At 38.6% G+C, this 17391-nt stretch overlaps 1 protein-coding gene across 6 annotated transcripts in view; it reads left to right on the forward strand.

The window, feature by feature from the left end:
• Atp9b (ATPase phospholipid transporting 9B (putative)) overlaps window positions 1-17391 on the forward strand; it is a 318516-nt gene that overhangs the window by 121653 nt on the left and 179472 nt on the right. For 5 of the 6 annotated variants that reach the window (XM_017802611.1, XM_017802610.2, XM_017802609.2 and 2 more), the window contains one exon: window positions 9910-9990. The exons of the other annotated variant lie outside the window; for it this stretch is intronic. In XM_017802611.1, coding sequence (XP_017658100.1) covers window positions 9910-9990 — 81 coding nt within the window. The remainder of the gene's footprint in view (window positions 1-9909; window positions 9991-17391) is intronic. 6 annotated transcript variants of the gene reach the window in all.

Consider the following 17391-nt stretch of genomic DNA (forward strand, 5'->3'; position numbering starts at 1 on the left):
AGCCCCAGAAAGAGGCTGTCAGCCCCAGAAAGAGGCTGGCGGGTGTTGCAGGACCAGGGCAGCAGAGAGAGGTGAGGGCCGGGCCGGGTCCAGAGGCAGTACTCCTGGGGCCCAAGGAAGGCACCAAGCCGGTGGGGGTGAACAGGGTCAGGAATCAGCAGTGGCTCCCCAGGTGTCTGGGGCCCCAAGACTAGGAATGGCACAGGGCCCAAGCTAGGAGTAGAGAACAGTGGGGGAGATGGAAGGGTGAGCGGGAGTAGAGAACAGCGGTGGAGATGGAAGGGTAGTCAAGGTGTGGAGGGCTGCAGGTAGACTTACCCCAAGAGAGGCCTGAGGGTGGGAGAGTGGGCCAGGAGCGTTAGCCAGTGGTGCAGGTCCGGGAAGCTGGGAGAGGTGAGGGCAGGGCCAGGTCGCATGGAAGCAGTGCTCCTGGGGCCCAAGGTAGGCACTAAGCTGGCCTGGGCGAAAAGGATCAGGAAGCAGCACCAGTTCCCCAGGTGTCTGGGGACCCACGACCAGGAATGGCGCAGGGCCCAAACCAGGAGCAGAGAACAGCGGCGGAGATGGAAGGGTGAATCTGGTTTGCTTTCTTAATAGCAAGTTAAGGTTATTGCTCTGGGAGACCAGAATTCAGACCTTTATTTAACCGAGTCTTTGAGCTCAGTCTTTTGTCTGCAGCTTTTCCTTACAAGGACAGAAGACTTGTTTGATTTGGAGAAGGTAGGTGCTGCTATTATCTTATGCTTCCCAAGGTGTAAACACTCAACAACTACCAATTCAAAGTTTCTCTCTTCTTTCTCCAGGAGAAGAAACTTTGAGTTGGTAGTTGCTGTGTGTTTGTTTATACCTTGGGAAGCTTCAGGGACAGAGTAGAGAGAGCAGAAACCTGGATTTTTGTGATTTTAGTGATTTCTAAAGCACCTCTCAGATGGCAATAATCCCTTAGGCTGGTGCACTTGTTTTTCTTTTTTTCTCTTTCTCCTCTACCCCTTAAAACAAACAAACAAACAAACCACAATTACAACCATTTGGTGTTTATTTTGTGTTACTTTATGTATAGCACCAACCTGAAAATAAGAAACTTTATCTTACATGAAATGGTATCATTGTGTGAACCAAAGAAAGATGGAGATTGTTTAAGAGTGACCTTTAAACCAAGCAGTGTTGTCCGGAGAAGGAGAACAGCTGCTGGAGGCAACGTTGCTCTTCATTTGACTGTGTTAGGTGAGGAAGCAGCTGTACTGCACAGCTTATGACTGCCATGGACAGCAGGAGCTTCCTCTTCTGTGTTGGACTCTCTAGAAGTTAAATATATTTGATGTGCTTAGAACCTGGCATAATTTGCTTATTTGGGCATTTTAGTGTTGCTTATATTTAAGGTAGTTTCTAAGTTAAGATTTCGTTGCTTTTATGTTTTCTATCTTTCCCCAAACCAGATGGAACCTAGCCAGGGTTCCTTCTTCCTTCTTTGTCCATGTATTCATTACCACATGATAACATATTGTCACACAGTCACTGTTATCTCCTTCTTTTGATCCCATTGCCCCCTCAAAACTGATAAATACATTCTTTCATCTTGTACCAGAAAATGAGTCCATTCTGTATTTGTACCATGTGCTGTAGCTTCTAATCCTGAGCTGGGGAATCACCTTTCTCAACTGATCAGCCAGCTTCTGTGCTATCTTAATCATGTTTGGAGCAGGACAGAAACTCCTACTTTATTTAGTTTTAAAAATACAAACATCGAGAGACATCTAAACAGCAAGAATTTTTCCTTCCTACAAATTCTTAAAAATAGTATTATAGGATAGAATGATCTTATAGTTTCATATATTTTGTCTTAAATTATCACTGAGTTATACCAAAACATAGTAATTAGCTACACAATTACTAGAGATTATCTTAACATAAATACGGAAGAAAAAGATCTCAATTAGGTTGAGATTGATTGATTTCAATGTGCATTTCTGTAATGACTCATACTGCTCATCCTTATTTTATGTGATTGTCATCTGGATATCCTCCCTGGTGAAATGGCTGTTCATATCTTTTTAGGGGTGTTGATGGAGAATTCCTCTAATGTTCTGTCCATGCAGTTATGTCATATCATACAGAGAACACTTGGGTCTCTATTGTATAATCTGTATATGTAACCATGGTTCTTCATTTGCAATATTCAACTGGTTCTAATCGTCATTAAGTAGAAGTGGTGAGACTAGGAACTTGAGGATATAGCCTAGTTGGTAAAGTTGCCACGCAAGCATGGAGACTTGCATTTAATCCCCAGTGCCCATTTAAAAACCTAGCCATGGTGGCGTGCACTTATAATCCCAGTACTGGAGAGGTAGATACAGGAAGATCCCTGGGACTCAACTGAGAATCCCAATATAAAAAAACAGGGTGGGCATCTCCTGAGGAACAACATTCAGTCTTGACCTCAGAACTCCACATTTGTACACACAGACCCCCCCCCCCCGCCGCCGCCACCGCCAAACAAGTGGTGAGACAACTCATCCCCATCCTGCCTGCAGTCTGAAGGTAGGGGATGCGTTCTGTTCTCTGTGTAGCAATTGTGCTCAGTTCTTCATAGATGAGGTTGAGAAAGTTTCCCTAGTCTAGTTTACTCAGAGGCAACAAATGGTATTGCATTTTTCATCTCTATGGAGATGATTCTATGTTTTTTTCTTCTTTATTATATTAGTACATTACATTGATGACTTTGCACCTGCTTTCTTGTCATGCCACCTACAGAGTGGGAAAAGCCCTACTTTGTCACACGGAGTATCTTTTTCATGTATTGCAGTATTTGATTTGTGTATGGTTTCCTAGGATTTTGGTTGGTTGTTTTGGAGATTTTTGGTTTGTGTATTGAAAGATTTTGTTCTGTACTGGTTTTGTTTAGAGTCTTTTCTTTGATGTCAAGGGATTTGCTGGCCTCATAAAACAATTTGTGGAATCTTCTTGCATTTTTTTAAATAGTTATAAAATAAGTAACTGCTTTTTTTTTTTTTTTTTTTTTTTTTTTTTTAAAAAGGGTCTCCCCCTACCCCCCCCTTTCCTGGAAACCATTTTTTAGACCAGGCTGGCCTTGAACTCACAGAGATCCGCCTGCCTCTGCCTCCCAAGTGCTGGGACTGCAGGCATGTGCCACCATGCCCAGGTAGTAACTGCTTTTTTATATATTGAGCAAATTCACCTTTGAAAATATCTGATCCTAGAGTTTACTTTTCTGGAAAGTAATTATGAATGAAATACCTTACTAGATGTGGAGCCAATTGAATCTTTTCAGCAGCTCATGATAGTTAATTTTGTAGTTAGTAATTTCATCATCTCTATCATTTTGGGATGTGTCTGTATTTAAATTTTTTTCTCGGGGCTGGAGAGATGGCTCAGCAGTTAAGAGCACTGTCTATTCTTGCAGAAGACTTGGGTTCAAATTCCAACACCTACATGGTGGCTAAAAACTGTCTGTAGCTCCAGCTCCAGGGCATTCAGCACCCTCTTCTGTCCTTCTTGGATGCTTCACAACACAGGTTGCACTTACACACATGCAGACATAAGACATACACATAAAATAAAAATAAATTTGAAAATTTTTTTTCTTCTTGTACAGCTTATATGTTTCTGCTTCTTTGTATGTCTGCTGATTCTTTTTTAATTTGATGCTGGATATTATGAAAATTAATTCAGTGTTGGAGAATTTTTTCTTCTTTCCAGGCCTCTTATCTACATTCTTAGTTTAAAACCTTGTGTATCAGTTTGTTCTGGAGTATTAGTTTGCTTTTTGTTGTGGTGGTACAGCATTATGACAAAGTGTTAACTTGGGAGAAAAGGGTTTATTTCGTATTATACTTTACAGTCCATCACTGAGGAAAACTAAAGCAGAAATTCAAGGTAGGAATCTGGAGATAGTAATTGAAGCAGAGGCCACAGAGAAATAGCTGCTTACTGGCTCACTCCTCCTGGCTTCCTCAGCTACCTTTGTTTATAGCCCAGGCACCTCCTACAGTGGGCTGGGCCCTCTTATGTCAATTAGCAATTAAGAAAATGCTTCAAAGTGGCCACAGGCTAATTTGATTGAGCTTATTGTTCATTTGAGATCCTCTTTCCCCAGACACTGCTAGGTTTGTATCAGGCTGACAAAAACTAACCAGTGCATCATGTCAGGGCTCATTCCTAAATGTTTTAGAGTGGTTTAGGATCTTCTGTGCTATAATGGTAGTTTAATGCCCTGCTTGGACATGGTCCTTCTAAGGGTCTTTCCCAATCTACTGAACTCCTTGGTTGTTCAAAGGTACCTCTCAGCTCTGGTAAGTCAATCTCCTAGCTCTGTAGGCTCTAAGAATGGTGCAGTTTAGAGGATAATAGATGTTCCTGGCCAGGTGAGCTTCTACCCTGTGTGCTTACATGGTTCTGTGTGTAATGGATGCCACTGGAGCCCTCTGCAGATTTCTGTAGTTCTTTATCTTCCCAGGTCTTTCTCAGCAGCTGCTATTTCGGATGTCACAGTTCCCTGAGCTCTGCAGTGTCCCAGAGACCTGCCTTCTTTGCTTGCTTTTCTCTCCTGTCCTTTGAATTGCTGCTTCCTAACACAGGAATGGGTTGGCAAGGGGCACAGGGCTGTATGTCTGTGCTCCCAGGGGTTACTGTGTCCCTGTCTGAAAGTGGCTGCTTCATGTATTTTATCAATTTTTCCAGTTGTTTTCAGTGAGGGAGCAGATCTCATACTAGTTCATTCAATATTGCTTAGAGAAGTTCATTAATTTTTAATGAGAAGTAAGTACCCCGTGGACTAAACAAGATACATGCTGTTGCTAATTGTATCTAAATTGAAAATAGGCATTTGTTTCTTGAAGCTTGGCTTGTCAAAAGGAATATACCTGCAAGAAAACTGAACTTGCCCAGGCCAGAGGGCTTGAGCTCTACTTTCCTCCTGTCTCAAATGCTCCCCAGTCCTGTCTCTTAGGATGTATTCACTCAGAAAAATAGATGAAAAACATTTTTTTCTCTGACTTTATTAGTAATATATGCTTTGAAAATAATGCCTAAGCAATATAATGGGGGAAAAATGTTTCCTAATTTATCTCTCAGCACTAGCTGCCATTCATGTTAGAACTTCTATAATTGTGAAGCATCTCCCAACTAATGTTGCAAATTCAGGGCCAAATTGTCTTGTGTTATCTTTAACCCCTTAATAGCCATTCACCTCCCTGGAAGTGAGTGTTCCTCCTTTCCCTTTCCCCTTTTCACATACTTACGCTGTAGGATAGTATGCTATATGTGCTGTTTTTCCAGTAGAACATTTATTCAACAGTGTGTTGTTTTGCATCACCTTTTATATAAGACTTCACAAGTGTTTTAAATTTTTTTGATCATCTCTTTTCTGAGGTAGTTTCACTATGTGGCTTAGGCTGGCTTTAACTTTGAGATATCCCCACTTTAGTCTCCCAAATTCTAAGGATTCTAGGCATACAACCATCATGCCTAGCATATTTTATACTTTATATAGGTTTCATTTAAAAAAATTTAGACAGGTTTGGTAGTGCAGGCCTGTAATCTCACCTGTCTAAAGACTGAAGCAAGAGGAATTTTTATTTTTATTTTTTTTAGTGATAGAAAAAAAGGGGGGTCATAAATCAAGACACTTAAAAAAATATATTGATGTAAAGACCATGTAGGCAGGTTACGGAGAAAATGGGAAATCACTGTTACAGGCCTCAGATGTTACTTGATAACATTCTTAATTTTGGGTTGGTGAAGCTAGGCTAGGGAGTCGTTAAGTAGATTCCAAAAGGATTTACCCAATAGTCACAGAACTTAACAGGCACTGTTAAGTGAGCAGTGAATGGTTATTAAGGGGTTAAAGATAACCCAGGATAATTTGGCTCTGAACCTGCCACATTAGTTGGGAGCCACTCGAAGATCAGAAGTTCTAATCACTCAGTCTGCCCTTACAGAATCATTAACACAGGTAGAGCTATGTTCTGGGAACTTCACACCAACATTAATTATGGAGTTAATTTCTGAATGAGAAATCAAAATTAAATGGCTAAACCCTATGAATCAGTTGTACCAGTACTATTCCCTAAACAACTTTTTCTACAAATTTAAAATTGCTCTCAAATGGCTATACAGTTTTCAGTTCTCCTCATTCACATGAGAATACTCTCCTGTTCTCTCTACCTTCTATACCTTGGTCCAGTGTATGTTGCAGATGAGTTCCCCCAGTCTGCTATATATATATATATATGTATATAAATTTTATGTGTATGAGTATATTGCCTGTATGCATATAAGTGCACCCGTGTTCTGCATTGCCTGTGGAGGTCAGAAGAGGTTAGAACTGGAGTTCCAATTGTTAGCTGCTGTGTGGGTGTTTTGAACCTAGCCAGTGCTCTTAACCACTGAGCCATCTCTCCAGCCCCCCAATCTTTTTTAAGCTGCTATCTTTATTATATCTTTTGCCATATAAATGTGTTAAATTCTATTGGGTCAGCACCACTATGTTTTCCTTTACATTGATCTTTATTTTTTCCTCCTGTTGTACCCTAAGGCTATCTTCCTGCCAGCTCTTATTTATCAAGAGCCTGTTAGGTGGAGTCAAAGGGTCATTAGCATTTATAAAGTTACAATTATTGAAATATTCCCTGCTAATCCTTGGATACACAGACAGCTACAGATGAAGAAGTCCCAGCATATCACTCATTCTGTCAGCCACCTGAAAGCTTTAGTGTGAGGGCCAAGCAGCTCTTTTCCTACTGTCCACTTTGACCAGAGTGCAGTCATGCCTCTCGACAGCCCAGGTCCCTCTATTATTTCCTTTCTTCTCAGCTCTTTCCCACACTGATCCCACTCCCCAATGTTTTACACTCTATTTATTTATTATTTATTTTATGTTAAAGAATAAAGTTATGCCATTATCTCACATATAAGACATCTGCCTTCTTGTGCTCTTTCATGCCGTTTGTTAAAATGAATAAATTTGGGCTGGAGAGATGGATCAGCAAGTAAGGGCTTTTGCTACCAAGCCTTATGACTTGAGCTCAGTCTGTAAAATCTATATGGTGGATAGAGAGATCCTACTGACCCCCACACATACACACATACAAACAGTGAATAATTGTAAAAAAGAAATTAAAAAATGAGTATTATCATTGGGCAGCTACAACCTATGTTGACTTTCTGTTATAATTTCAACTGATGACTGGGTTAGTACTGCTCTTGCTTACATATTTCTTCCATGTACCTTTATTTCTTTCTCTGATGTGTCCTTAGAAAACTGAAAAGGATTTTCTTTTTAAACTGTTACAAGTGGGTTATATAGTTCCACTCTCTCTGTCTTCTAACCATGGGCATGTTAGCAGTAGAAAGCTTAAGAAATGCCACACTAAATAATTTTGTGATAGATTTTACTAAAAATAATAAAAAGAAAGTACAGAATAAAATGCTTGTAAAAATAATTTGAAAGAAAATCCAAATTTAGCCAAACAAATGAGAATATGCTGTTTGTAATTTAACTTAAACAATTGTGGAAGAGCAAATCAACAGTTGAGGAGGGTGGAGGTAAAGGGGAAGGAGGGTGGGGGTGAAAGAGGTGGATGTGAAGGAGATGGAGGTAGAGGAGAGAGATGGTGGGTGGTAGAAATGGAGGAGAGTGGAGGTGAAGGTAGAGGTGGATGAGGGTTGGAGAAGGCTGCAGTATGGATAGGGATATTTGAGGTAATAGGAGTGTTGTATATCTTGATTGTGATGGTGAGCGTAGATGTATATGTATACCAGAACATTTTGTTTTACACTTTAAATGTGTTTATCAATTATATTCTAGTAAAATAACAAAAATTTTAGTATGCTATTTTCTATTTGTAATGGAGTGAGTTCTTTGTTTTGGTCATAGGAAGTCATGTTTTATTATGTTCAGTATGAGGAGGATGTTCTCTCCTTCTTTTCATATCATATCTTCATATCTTCTTTTTCATATCATGCTACTTTCAAATTTTTGTGACTAATAAGCTTTGATAGGAAGTGTGAGTAACTATTTGAGTGAAATAGATGTGCAGTTAATGAAAACATTTTAATTTTTTTATCTGATCTTAAAACTGAAAAGAATATTTCCTAGAAAAGAAGGAAGCTTAACTGAATGTTTTGTCTATTAATCCATTTTAAATTGTTTCCTCATAAAATTGGATATCATGTATGGATTCTTTTAATAGAGAAGGAAGCTCTAATTTCATTGTGGACACAGGCAAGGTAGTTCAGATTATCATTCCATAACTCACACTGGCCATAAAACTCCTGTCTCTGAATGATGAATTTAGGGTATTTTGTGTCGCATTGCTAGTTGTGTCACCTCAGCTCCTGGCATTGTGATACAGGGTAGGTGAATCTCTGTTCACCTTTTCTTGAACTCAGGAAATCACCAGTAGTAACCTTTGCTCTGTATTCCCAGAACCCTTAACATGGTCAGAGCACTGAGTTTGGGGGAGCCCTGTGTCTGGGTGCCCAGTTGCGCTGCAGTACCATATGTGGTTTCTGCTTTCTGCTGCCTTGTTGAATGCATAGTTTTCAGGCACTGTAGACATTTGGGAAATATATTTCTGGCTTTTGTGATCAAGTAAATTTATTAACAACCATGAGGCCCCAGTAATTTTCAATAAATCATGACTTGCTGATTTATTTCAAAAGATCCATATAGTAGTAAACAATACCATTTACATTTAATTAGTTTTATTGAACAAAAGGCAATTTTATTTGTAATGAAACACATGTTATGATTAAGGATGTATTTTAATGACCTTTAAGTAATGTGAACAAATGTTGCCCTTGACCTAATAGCGGAGGCTTTCCTACATTATTGAAAACTTCAGAATGATTTTTAAATTATCATGAAAGCTTCGAATGACATTCTCATTATTGTGCCATTATTCAGTCATTTGATGTCTAATATACTAAATGAAATGCCCCCTTATAAACGTTCGTGTGCATGCAGAAATGAGGGTGGTCGCAACGCTTGTTCTTTATTTTCCTGTATCAAAAGGTAGTCTGTGGTATGAAAGTTTTGTTTTGAAAATCGCTTTTTGTGTTTTGAAATAATTTTCAGCCTTGCTTTGCTCATAGACTCTTTTGGCAGCTTATTAAACATTCTGGTTGTGTTGTCATAAATCTTGAGTTATTATACAACCTATTTTTTCTGTAAACTAGCTTTACTTAATTAACTTGCACATAAGTTGTTCATAGTTCCCCTGTAGTGTGAACTGTAATAACAGCTCTGCTGTGAGAAGCTAGTGTGCTGAACCTCACTCTACCCTTTGTTCAGCCTGTTCTCTGGGAACTGGAGGCCTGGACTCCATGCTTACTGAGCTCTGGAATGTTGAGGAATTAGCTTTCACAGTTGAATATGCTCACAAATTTGGAAGGCCGCCTAGATGGTACTGTCTTTCTGCCATGGTGATTTCTGCTGGCAGGTGTCTGTGGGGCTTGAGCTCTTGTAACTGTTCTTGGCTTCAGAGCTTGTGTGGGAGTCACCCTGGGAGCAGTGCTTACATAATCTGGAGTCACTTTTTGTTGTCCTTTCTTGAATTTGGCCCTTGTGATAGTGTCTTCCATGGAGCCCTGTTTAGTAACATTTGGGCTCCACCCTTACAGGAAGAATCCTATGGGCAGCCCCAGGCTGCTGTTTTTGCTTGCTTCTCCGAAGAGGTTCAGACACAGTGGCCACAAGGAGAGTGAAGACAATCACTGTTTCTTTAGTTACCTTCTATTCTGGGTCATGGTGCCAGAATTCAGAAACTAAGGCAATCAAGAGTTACTTCTGGCATATTATGAATGAAAATTTTAATTCATAACTAAAGTACCTCAAAATAGTTTATTAAGTTATAACATTGATGTTAATTTTAATTTTCTGTATTTCAGGACCTTTTTTCTATTAGTGCTTATGTTTATGCTCAGAAGCCACAATTGGATATTCATAGTTTTGAAGGAACGTTTACCAGGGTAAGTTAATTCTTTCATTTGTTATAAAAATACTCATTATTTATGTGCTTTTGTTTTGAGAAGGCAATTCAATCTAGAACAGATTCGCATAGAATCTCTGATGCATAAGGGGAAAGAAAGGCTGGAGAATGTGTCCAGCTCTTAGATGTTTTCATGCCACATGTATGTCTTTGGGGTACATTCAGTACAGATTTGCTCATTTTTAGCACGTGCTATTGTTGAGTTTTTGCTCCCATAATATGAGTCAGTAAAGTGATGTGATGTAGCTAATTCAGCTTTGACTTTGGATAATAGTTGATGCACTGTGATGTTCCCATCATTTCTAGCTGCTTATTATGTGTGTGTGTGTGTGTGTGTGTGTGTGTGTGTGCATTTATACATTCTTTTACCTGTGTGTGTATGTCTTATTTTGCGTACTTCTTGATGTTATAGAGATTTGGTAAAGCTTGAAGCCCACTTGCCTATGACTACTAAGATTAGAAGAATTCACTTCTTAACAGCTATGACTCTTATAAGTGCTTCATAAGAAGGGATTTTTTTTTTTTTTGTCTTTTTGAGACAAGGTCTCCCTGTAGCCTCAGTTGTCCTGAAACTCACTATGTATACCAGGTTGGCCTCGAATTCACAGAGATCCGCCTGCCTCTGCCTCCCAAGTGCTGAGATTAAAGGTGTGCGCCACCACACCGGGCTCATAATAAGGGATTTTAATATATGACTGTAGGTTGTTATTAATTGCAGCATGGTTGATTATCTTTGTTTTACTTTTGGTCATATGTGAGATTTGTCTAATGATCATTGTCATTTCCAAAAGTATTTACAGATGCTAAATTATTTGACAGTTAGTGCACAGGCTATGGGAATGTGAATTGAAGACACCTGTTAGATGCTCAGAGTCCACAGAGGAGAGAGGCATCACTTTGTAGCTGTTTATATGTGTGCTACAGAGCCCTGTGCTAAGATACCCAGGGAAACATAGAAGAAAACATGCTCACATGATGCTCTACAATCTTTGTGTTTTTACAAAAATATTTATTGCCAAAAAACTCCATGTTCTCATAAAGGACAATTTAGCATATGAGAAAAACTGTTAATAACTGCTTTTTAATACAATAAATTAGAAGAGATATTAATTTAACCCCTATTAAGAATTTGGAATACTGTTTTCTTTTTTTCTCTTACCTTTTCTTTCTCTTTCCTTCCTGGTTTGTAGCTTATGAGTTCCTAAACATTGGAGATACTTGCTAGGCAGATATTTGCAGTACATCTATGTCAAAGAGTAAGGGCAGGCTGTTCAGAACTCTGGAGGGAGGGGTATGCCATGGTGTATAGAGATAATTGGAATGGAAGGGTAGCCAGTTCCACTGAAGGAAACTTAAAAGAAAAATAGTAATGTTGGTGAGTTTTAAAGGCTTACTTTAGATTCCTTGTTTTTTCAGCATAGTCATGGCAACCTAACCTTGTTTATGTTCTTACAGCCTTCCACCACCATACCTGCCAATGATGAAAGTGGATAGGGTCACCTGTAGCTCAGTACTTTCTTATCACATGCATAAACATGGGGTAGACAGTGCCTCACACTTTGTTTCCTAAAGTGGGATAAAATCCAAAGTAGTAGAACTAATGCCAGAGATAGAGTGGTGCAGAAGAATGGAAGTTGTCCTGTGACACTGATGTCATAGAGGCACTGCTCCAGAGGAGAAGGCCCCCTTCTCTAGATAGGGTCACGTGGCCTCTATGGATATGGTGAGAGTGTTGTAACCCCAGTTTGGGGTACCCAACGTCCACAGGAGGCCGCTCCCCAATAACTCAGTCCTCAGACCAGAAGATGCAACAAGCATGAGGGTTTTATTACGTTTGCGCAGACGGACTTCTAGCTCAGGGAGCAGAAGTGTTGAGCACAGATTACAAGCCCCTTTTAAAAGCCAAAAACCATAAGCGATTACTGAGCCAAGAAGCAAAGACGGGAGGGGGAATTCAGGGGATTTCCAGCAACCGGTGCAGAGAGCATGAAAAGGTCAGTTTTTTTTCTCAGCAGTTTAGAATTATTTTATATTTTACTTCCTTGTACAGCTTCCGGAATATTTTTCTTTGCTTTGGTCTGGGGGACTCCACTTCAACCTGGGGGCTTTAGTTTGATTCCATCAACAGCAGCTCTCTAATTACCATGGGACTTCAGGAAAAAGTCAGAGATGACCATTTGGGGACACGTGAAGCAAAGTTGGCACCCTTATAAAAGGGCCATAGTAGCCAGGCGTGGTGACACACACCTTTAATCTCTGCACTTGGGAGGCAAACATAAGGCCAGTCTGGTCTCCATTGCCAGTTCCAGGCCAGCTGTGGCTCCAGGGAAAACTTGTCTCAAAAATACCAAAAACAAACAAACAAAAAAACAAAAAAGGAGGGGGGCATAGTGCTGAAGAAAAAGACAAAATTGGCCTTTCCGAAATAGCCACGTGACACTTAGGAGAGTCAGCCCCACGCTAACACTCAAAGAGTGATACTAAATTCATAGAAGATGACTTGTAATGTGTGATAGGAAGTGACTTGTGTGAACTGAGAACAGATTCCAGCTCCTATCATAGGAATGGAATTCCCTCTTTATCTGGATCAAGAAAATACTACATCATAATGACCTGAAAGAACCTATGTAGTGTGTATAAAGAAGACATGGGAAGGTAGTGGGAAACAAAATTTTTAATAAAAATCCTCCAAAACCAAACAAAGAAAAACTCTAAGGTAGAGGAACACTTCAACAGTTCTTAGTCCTGACACTGAGGGTGCCAGGATGGAGCTGCACATCCCACTTTAGTGGTTTTGTGTCTGTTCTGTGCTAGGAAACTATTAGGGAAAACTCACCCATCTACTGAAGCTTTCTTGGCATTGCAGTGCAAGGTGACTGGCAAGATATAGAAGGATCTCTACAACATATAGTACAGGACATGGTGTATTTTAAAAATGAAATTCTGTATATTTATTGATTATAGCAATATGGAATTAGAAATAAAAGTTAGACTATCACAGTAGTTCCAGGCATTTGGAATTTAAACTTAGAAACCTATTAATAACTTGTGTTCAAATGTAAATGGTCCAAGTGCTTGATTAGAAGGCAAGGATCCTCAGACTGTACAAAAACCAAGATCCCAATATATGGTGTCGACAAGAAAAAACATTGAAACCACTCACAGTTTAAAAGTAAAAACATAGAAAAATGTGCCACAGGCTAACACTAAGTAAAGCTGGAGTTGCTTCTGGCAGCATCACACAAAGTTGGTTTCAGAGCATGATGAGGAGTTACTTATTGTAAGAATATATAAGCACAAACATTTATGCATCTAGTAACAGAACTTTGAAATGCATGAAGCAAATTGTTAGGGCTATAAGAAGAAATAGACAGAGCCCTAATGATTGCTGGAAATTCCAGTGTTCTCTTGTTAATAATTAATTGCACAAGTAAAAAAAATCAGTAAAACATAATAGACTTGAAGATTATCTCTGAAGTTGATCCAGCTGACAGTTACAGAAGATGTTACTCATCAGCTACAGTAGGATATAAAATATACTTATGTGCGCATGAGAAATTTATTAAAGTAGGTCCAACAAACCAGTATATTTTTAAAAATTCTATTCATATGTTTTCTAATCACAATAGAGTTGAATTGGAAAGGAATATCAAATATATGTTTGGGAAACTGCTAAATTTTCAGTAATACATCTTAAAATGTCCTAGAAGTAGTAGTATGCCTTTTTAAAATTACCCTTTCTTGTTCTCTTTTTTGAACATTATAATATACTCACACATGCTTTTGTTCATATATATATATATATGGCTTGGATCTGCATATCAAAGAGAACATTACTAGGAAATAAAAATTTTAATTATTTTTTTCTTGGTTTATTTCTTTTTTAAATTTATTATTTTTATTTTATGTGTATGAGTGTATTGCCTGCATATATATAAGTGCACTCATGTAACGCAGGTTAGAACCCCTGGAACTGGAGTTACAGAAGGTTGTTAGCTACCAGGTAGGTAGGTACTGGGATTTGAATGTGTGTCCTAAGAGCAGCCTGTGCTCTTAACCATGGAGCTATCTCTCCAGCCCCTTTTTTAATATTTTTATACATGATAATTTTTCATCAAGTTAATAGACCTGGTTTATTTTATCCTAAAAAAATCCTGTTTGTTAAAGAATCAATTAAAAGAGAAATTGTGCCAGTATGAGAAGAAAACATGTATAATCTTGTCAGTAACCTTGAACTGTGTCAAGATTTTTCCCCTGTGACCCAAAACTTAGAATCTTTTTGAAAAGTTGATACATTTGTGTGGATGAAAATAATAGGAATTTGCATGTCAGAAATAAGCGTAAGAAATGTCAAAAGTCATATAAAGAACTATGAGAAAATACTTGTAACTTATATTGTATTTATATGACTAACCTACCTCATTAGGTTAGCCTTAAAATTTGATTCAGAAAAGGAATGAAGTTCTGACATGTGCTACATAATAAATGGAACCTCAGAACATTATTTTAAATATACTAAGTAACTCACAAAAGACAAATGCTTTATGAACCTGCATATACAAGGTATGTAGAGTAGTCAGATTTACAGTTAGGAAATAGGATGGTTACTATCAGGCTCAGGAAGATGAAGAGTTGGTTTTTAATAGAGACTTTGAATTTTGTAAGATGAATGATTCGTAGTTATTACCACACAACACAGTGAATGTATTTGTAATACCACGGAACTGTGAAGGTAAAAGTGGTTAAGATAGTAGATTTCAAGTTATATGTATTTACCTAGCTTTAAAAAGAAGTTAGTATCCGTTATCAAGACAAACAAATGAAAAGTGGTTGGTTACTCTCATGACCTTTGTGCCACTATTGCATCAGTGGGCATATTTTGCCAAGCCAGTTGTGTGGCTCACAGGCTTCACATCTGGGTTAGATTAACAATTAATTTTCTCTTCAAGTAGCATGTGTAGCACCTCCTAGCACTATGGATGCTACCCAGTAAAGAGGACGCTCTGAAATTGGTACCAGCTTAATTTCTCTTTGTTCTATATTTCATGGGTGCAGTGTCATCAGCAACAGTGTCTTATTGTGATGTTCTGGTGGGTAAAAAAGAACAGGGTCATTTGCCAGTATTGTTTGAGGATCTATGGGAATCCTGGTCAACAGCTTCAAGAGAGGGAGTCCCATTCCTAGAATTAGGGTTTTATTTTGTTAGCTTGTTTACTAGGGGCAATACCCTCAGTTGCAAGTGTCCCCTTTTAATCTCTTTTGATATTGCGTGTATATACTTTTAAGAAGCTTCTATAGTGGTAGGTTTCCATATGACTTTTTTTTTAAAGGCTTTTAGTGTTTGTTTTCCCTTCTCATACTCCCTCTTTTGCCCTGCCCTCCCATTCCACACCACATTTAACCCTTCTTTTTAAAAAATTATTTATTTAATAACCACATGACTAGAAGAAGCATTGCATAACAGCTTTAACATACTCAATAACAATTTCCAGAGCAAAGATGCATCTCTTTCAAAAGTGGCTGTAAGTTTTTAGGTTCACAGTTGAATTAATACAGTTATACAATATTGAACTCAGTATAAACCCTATAAGACATAAAATTGAATGAGTTTTCAACTTTTAAAAAAGATATCCATTTCATTTTAAAATATACTCTTTCATACAGAAAAACTGCACATGCATCTCTAATCTCTGTGTATCTGATTATTACTAGACAGTTGATTACACTTGGGTCCTTGGCACCTGAGTATGGATATAAAGTCATCAGGTAGATTTCATTGTTTTCAATGTTTTTCACCTCTACTAATTAACATGAAGCAAATTTTATGCTTCTTCAAATATAATTCATTTTTTTTGTTGATTTTGTGTGTGTGTGTGTGTGTGTGTATCATACAGAACATCCCAAACAATCTTATTCATCTATATACTCACTTCCCAAATGACACCCTCCCTTACCCCTCCACCCCATTGGAGCCCACATACTCTGTCATCCCTGTTACTGTCCGCTGTGTTGTCAGCACCCCCAGTCATTCCCCAGTGCTTGTCCATCGCTGAATCTAGTCAGCCTATCTAGAGTCCTTTGTTTTAGGAAAATCAGCTGTTCCTCATCTAGCAGCAATCAGTTGTCAATATTCCTTTAGTTAAGATTGGGGTCTGCTCTTCATTTTCCCAGTTCTTTGCTGGGTTCCTCTCTGGGAGCCTCTTGGGCCACCCTGGCCAACAAGTAAAGGAAGGACTCTCCTGTCTGGCATTGTTTCTTGTTATGTAGCCTTTAGCTATACATATGTACTCTTAAAATTTTATATTGACCCCTTTAATATTTAGTTATACTTTCCTTTTGGATATTTAAGACCATACAGTTGGCCCAGATAAACCAATTTATTTTTACTCTTAAGGTCCTTTGAGGATCTGTTCCTCAGGGGTCATATGGGCTTGGGAGGAGCCCCTGGCTCATTTCTTTTACCAGTTCCACCTATGTGAAGATAAGTCAAAGGTTCTACTCGACCATGGTTGGCTTCACTTGGAAACATGGAGGAAATGATTCCTCTGTGTTGACCCTCCTCTTTGTAGACTGGATACTGGTTCAAGTTCATTTGGTGGGGTTCCATGGTCTCTTTGTTTAAGAGAACAGGTGACTCACCACAGTGACAGGACATTTTGAGAGATACTCATAGCCCCTTGAAACTTAGTCGACCTAGGAAGGCTAGAAGCAAAAACTGTCCTTTATATCCCTCTGACCAAATTAATATAGGCCTCAAAGTATAGCTGTTAAACATCCAAGAAGATTAGTTCCACCAGTCTGGTAATTTTAATTACCATGTGCCCTGTAGATAAAGCTTGGGCAAAGACCAAATGTTCTCAGATAAACCTTGCCTACATATATTATTTTCCTTGAGCTAGTTGTATGTATAATTTGTCAGTAGGTTGTTCGATTAATACAGATCCCTCTGATTTTTTTTAATTAGCTAGGCATTATTTATCTCTTGCATTGTCGAACCCTTCCACCGTGGTTTCCCCATTTAAAGTACCCCCATTTTTCCCATTTCTCTGTTAATAATACCCCTCTCCTATGGTCCCACCTCTCTTATGCTCCTTCTTTGCCTTTATCACCTAGGTTCTTTGTATAACCTTCCCTCCACTCTCCCCTTAAAATAACCCTATTTTTATCCATATCTCCCTTATTAATGCCTATTTCCTACTGTTCTTCTCTTTTAGATTCTTTCTTTTCCTCTATCTCCCTGGTTCCTTTTCATTATACTGGTTCCTGTAATTATGTCTAGATACATACTCACTTATCAGGATTTGGTGCTAGGATCCACATATAAGGGAGAACATATGTCATTTTTTTTCTCTGAGTCTGTTACTTCACTTAGTATAACTAT

This window comes from Nannospalax galili, unplaced genomic scaffold (assembly GCF_000622305.1).
Source record: "Nannospalax galili isolate Female #2095 unplaced genomic scaffold, S.galili_v1.0 scaffold243, whole genome shotgun sequence".
Classification (NCBI taxonomy): Eukaryota; Metazoa; Chordata; class Mammalia; order Rodentia; family Spalacidae; genus Nannospalax; species Nannospalax galili.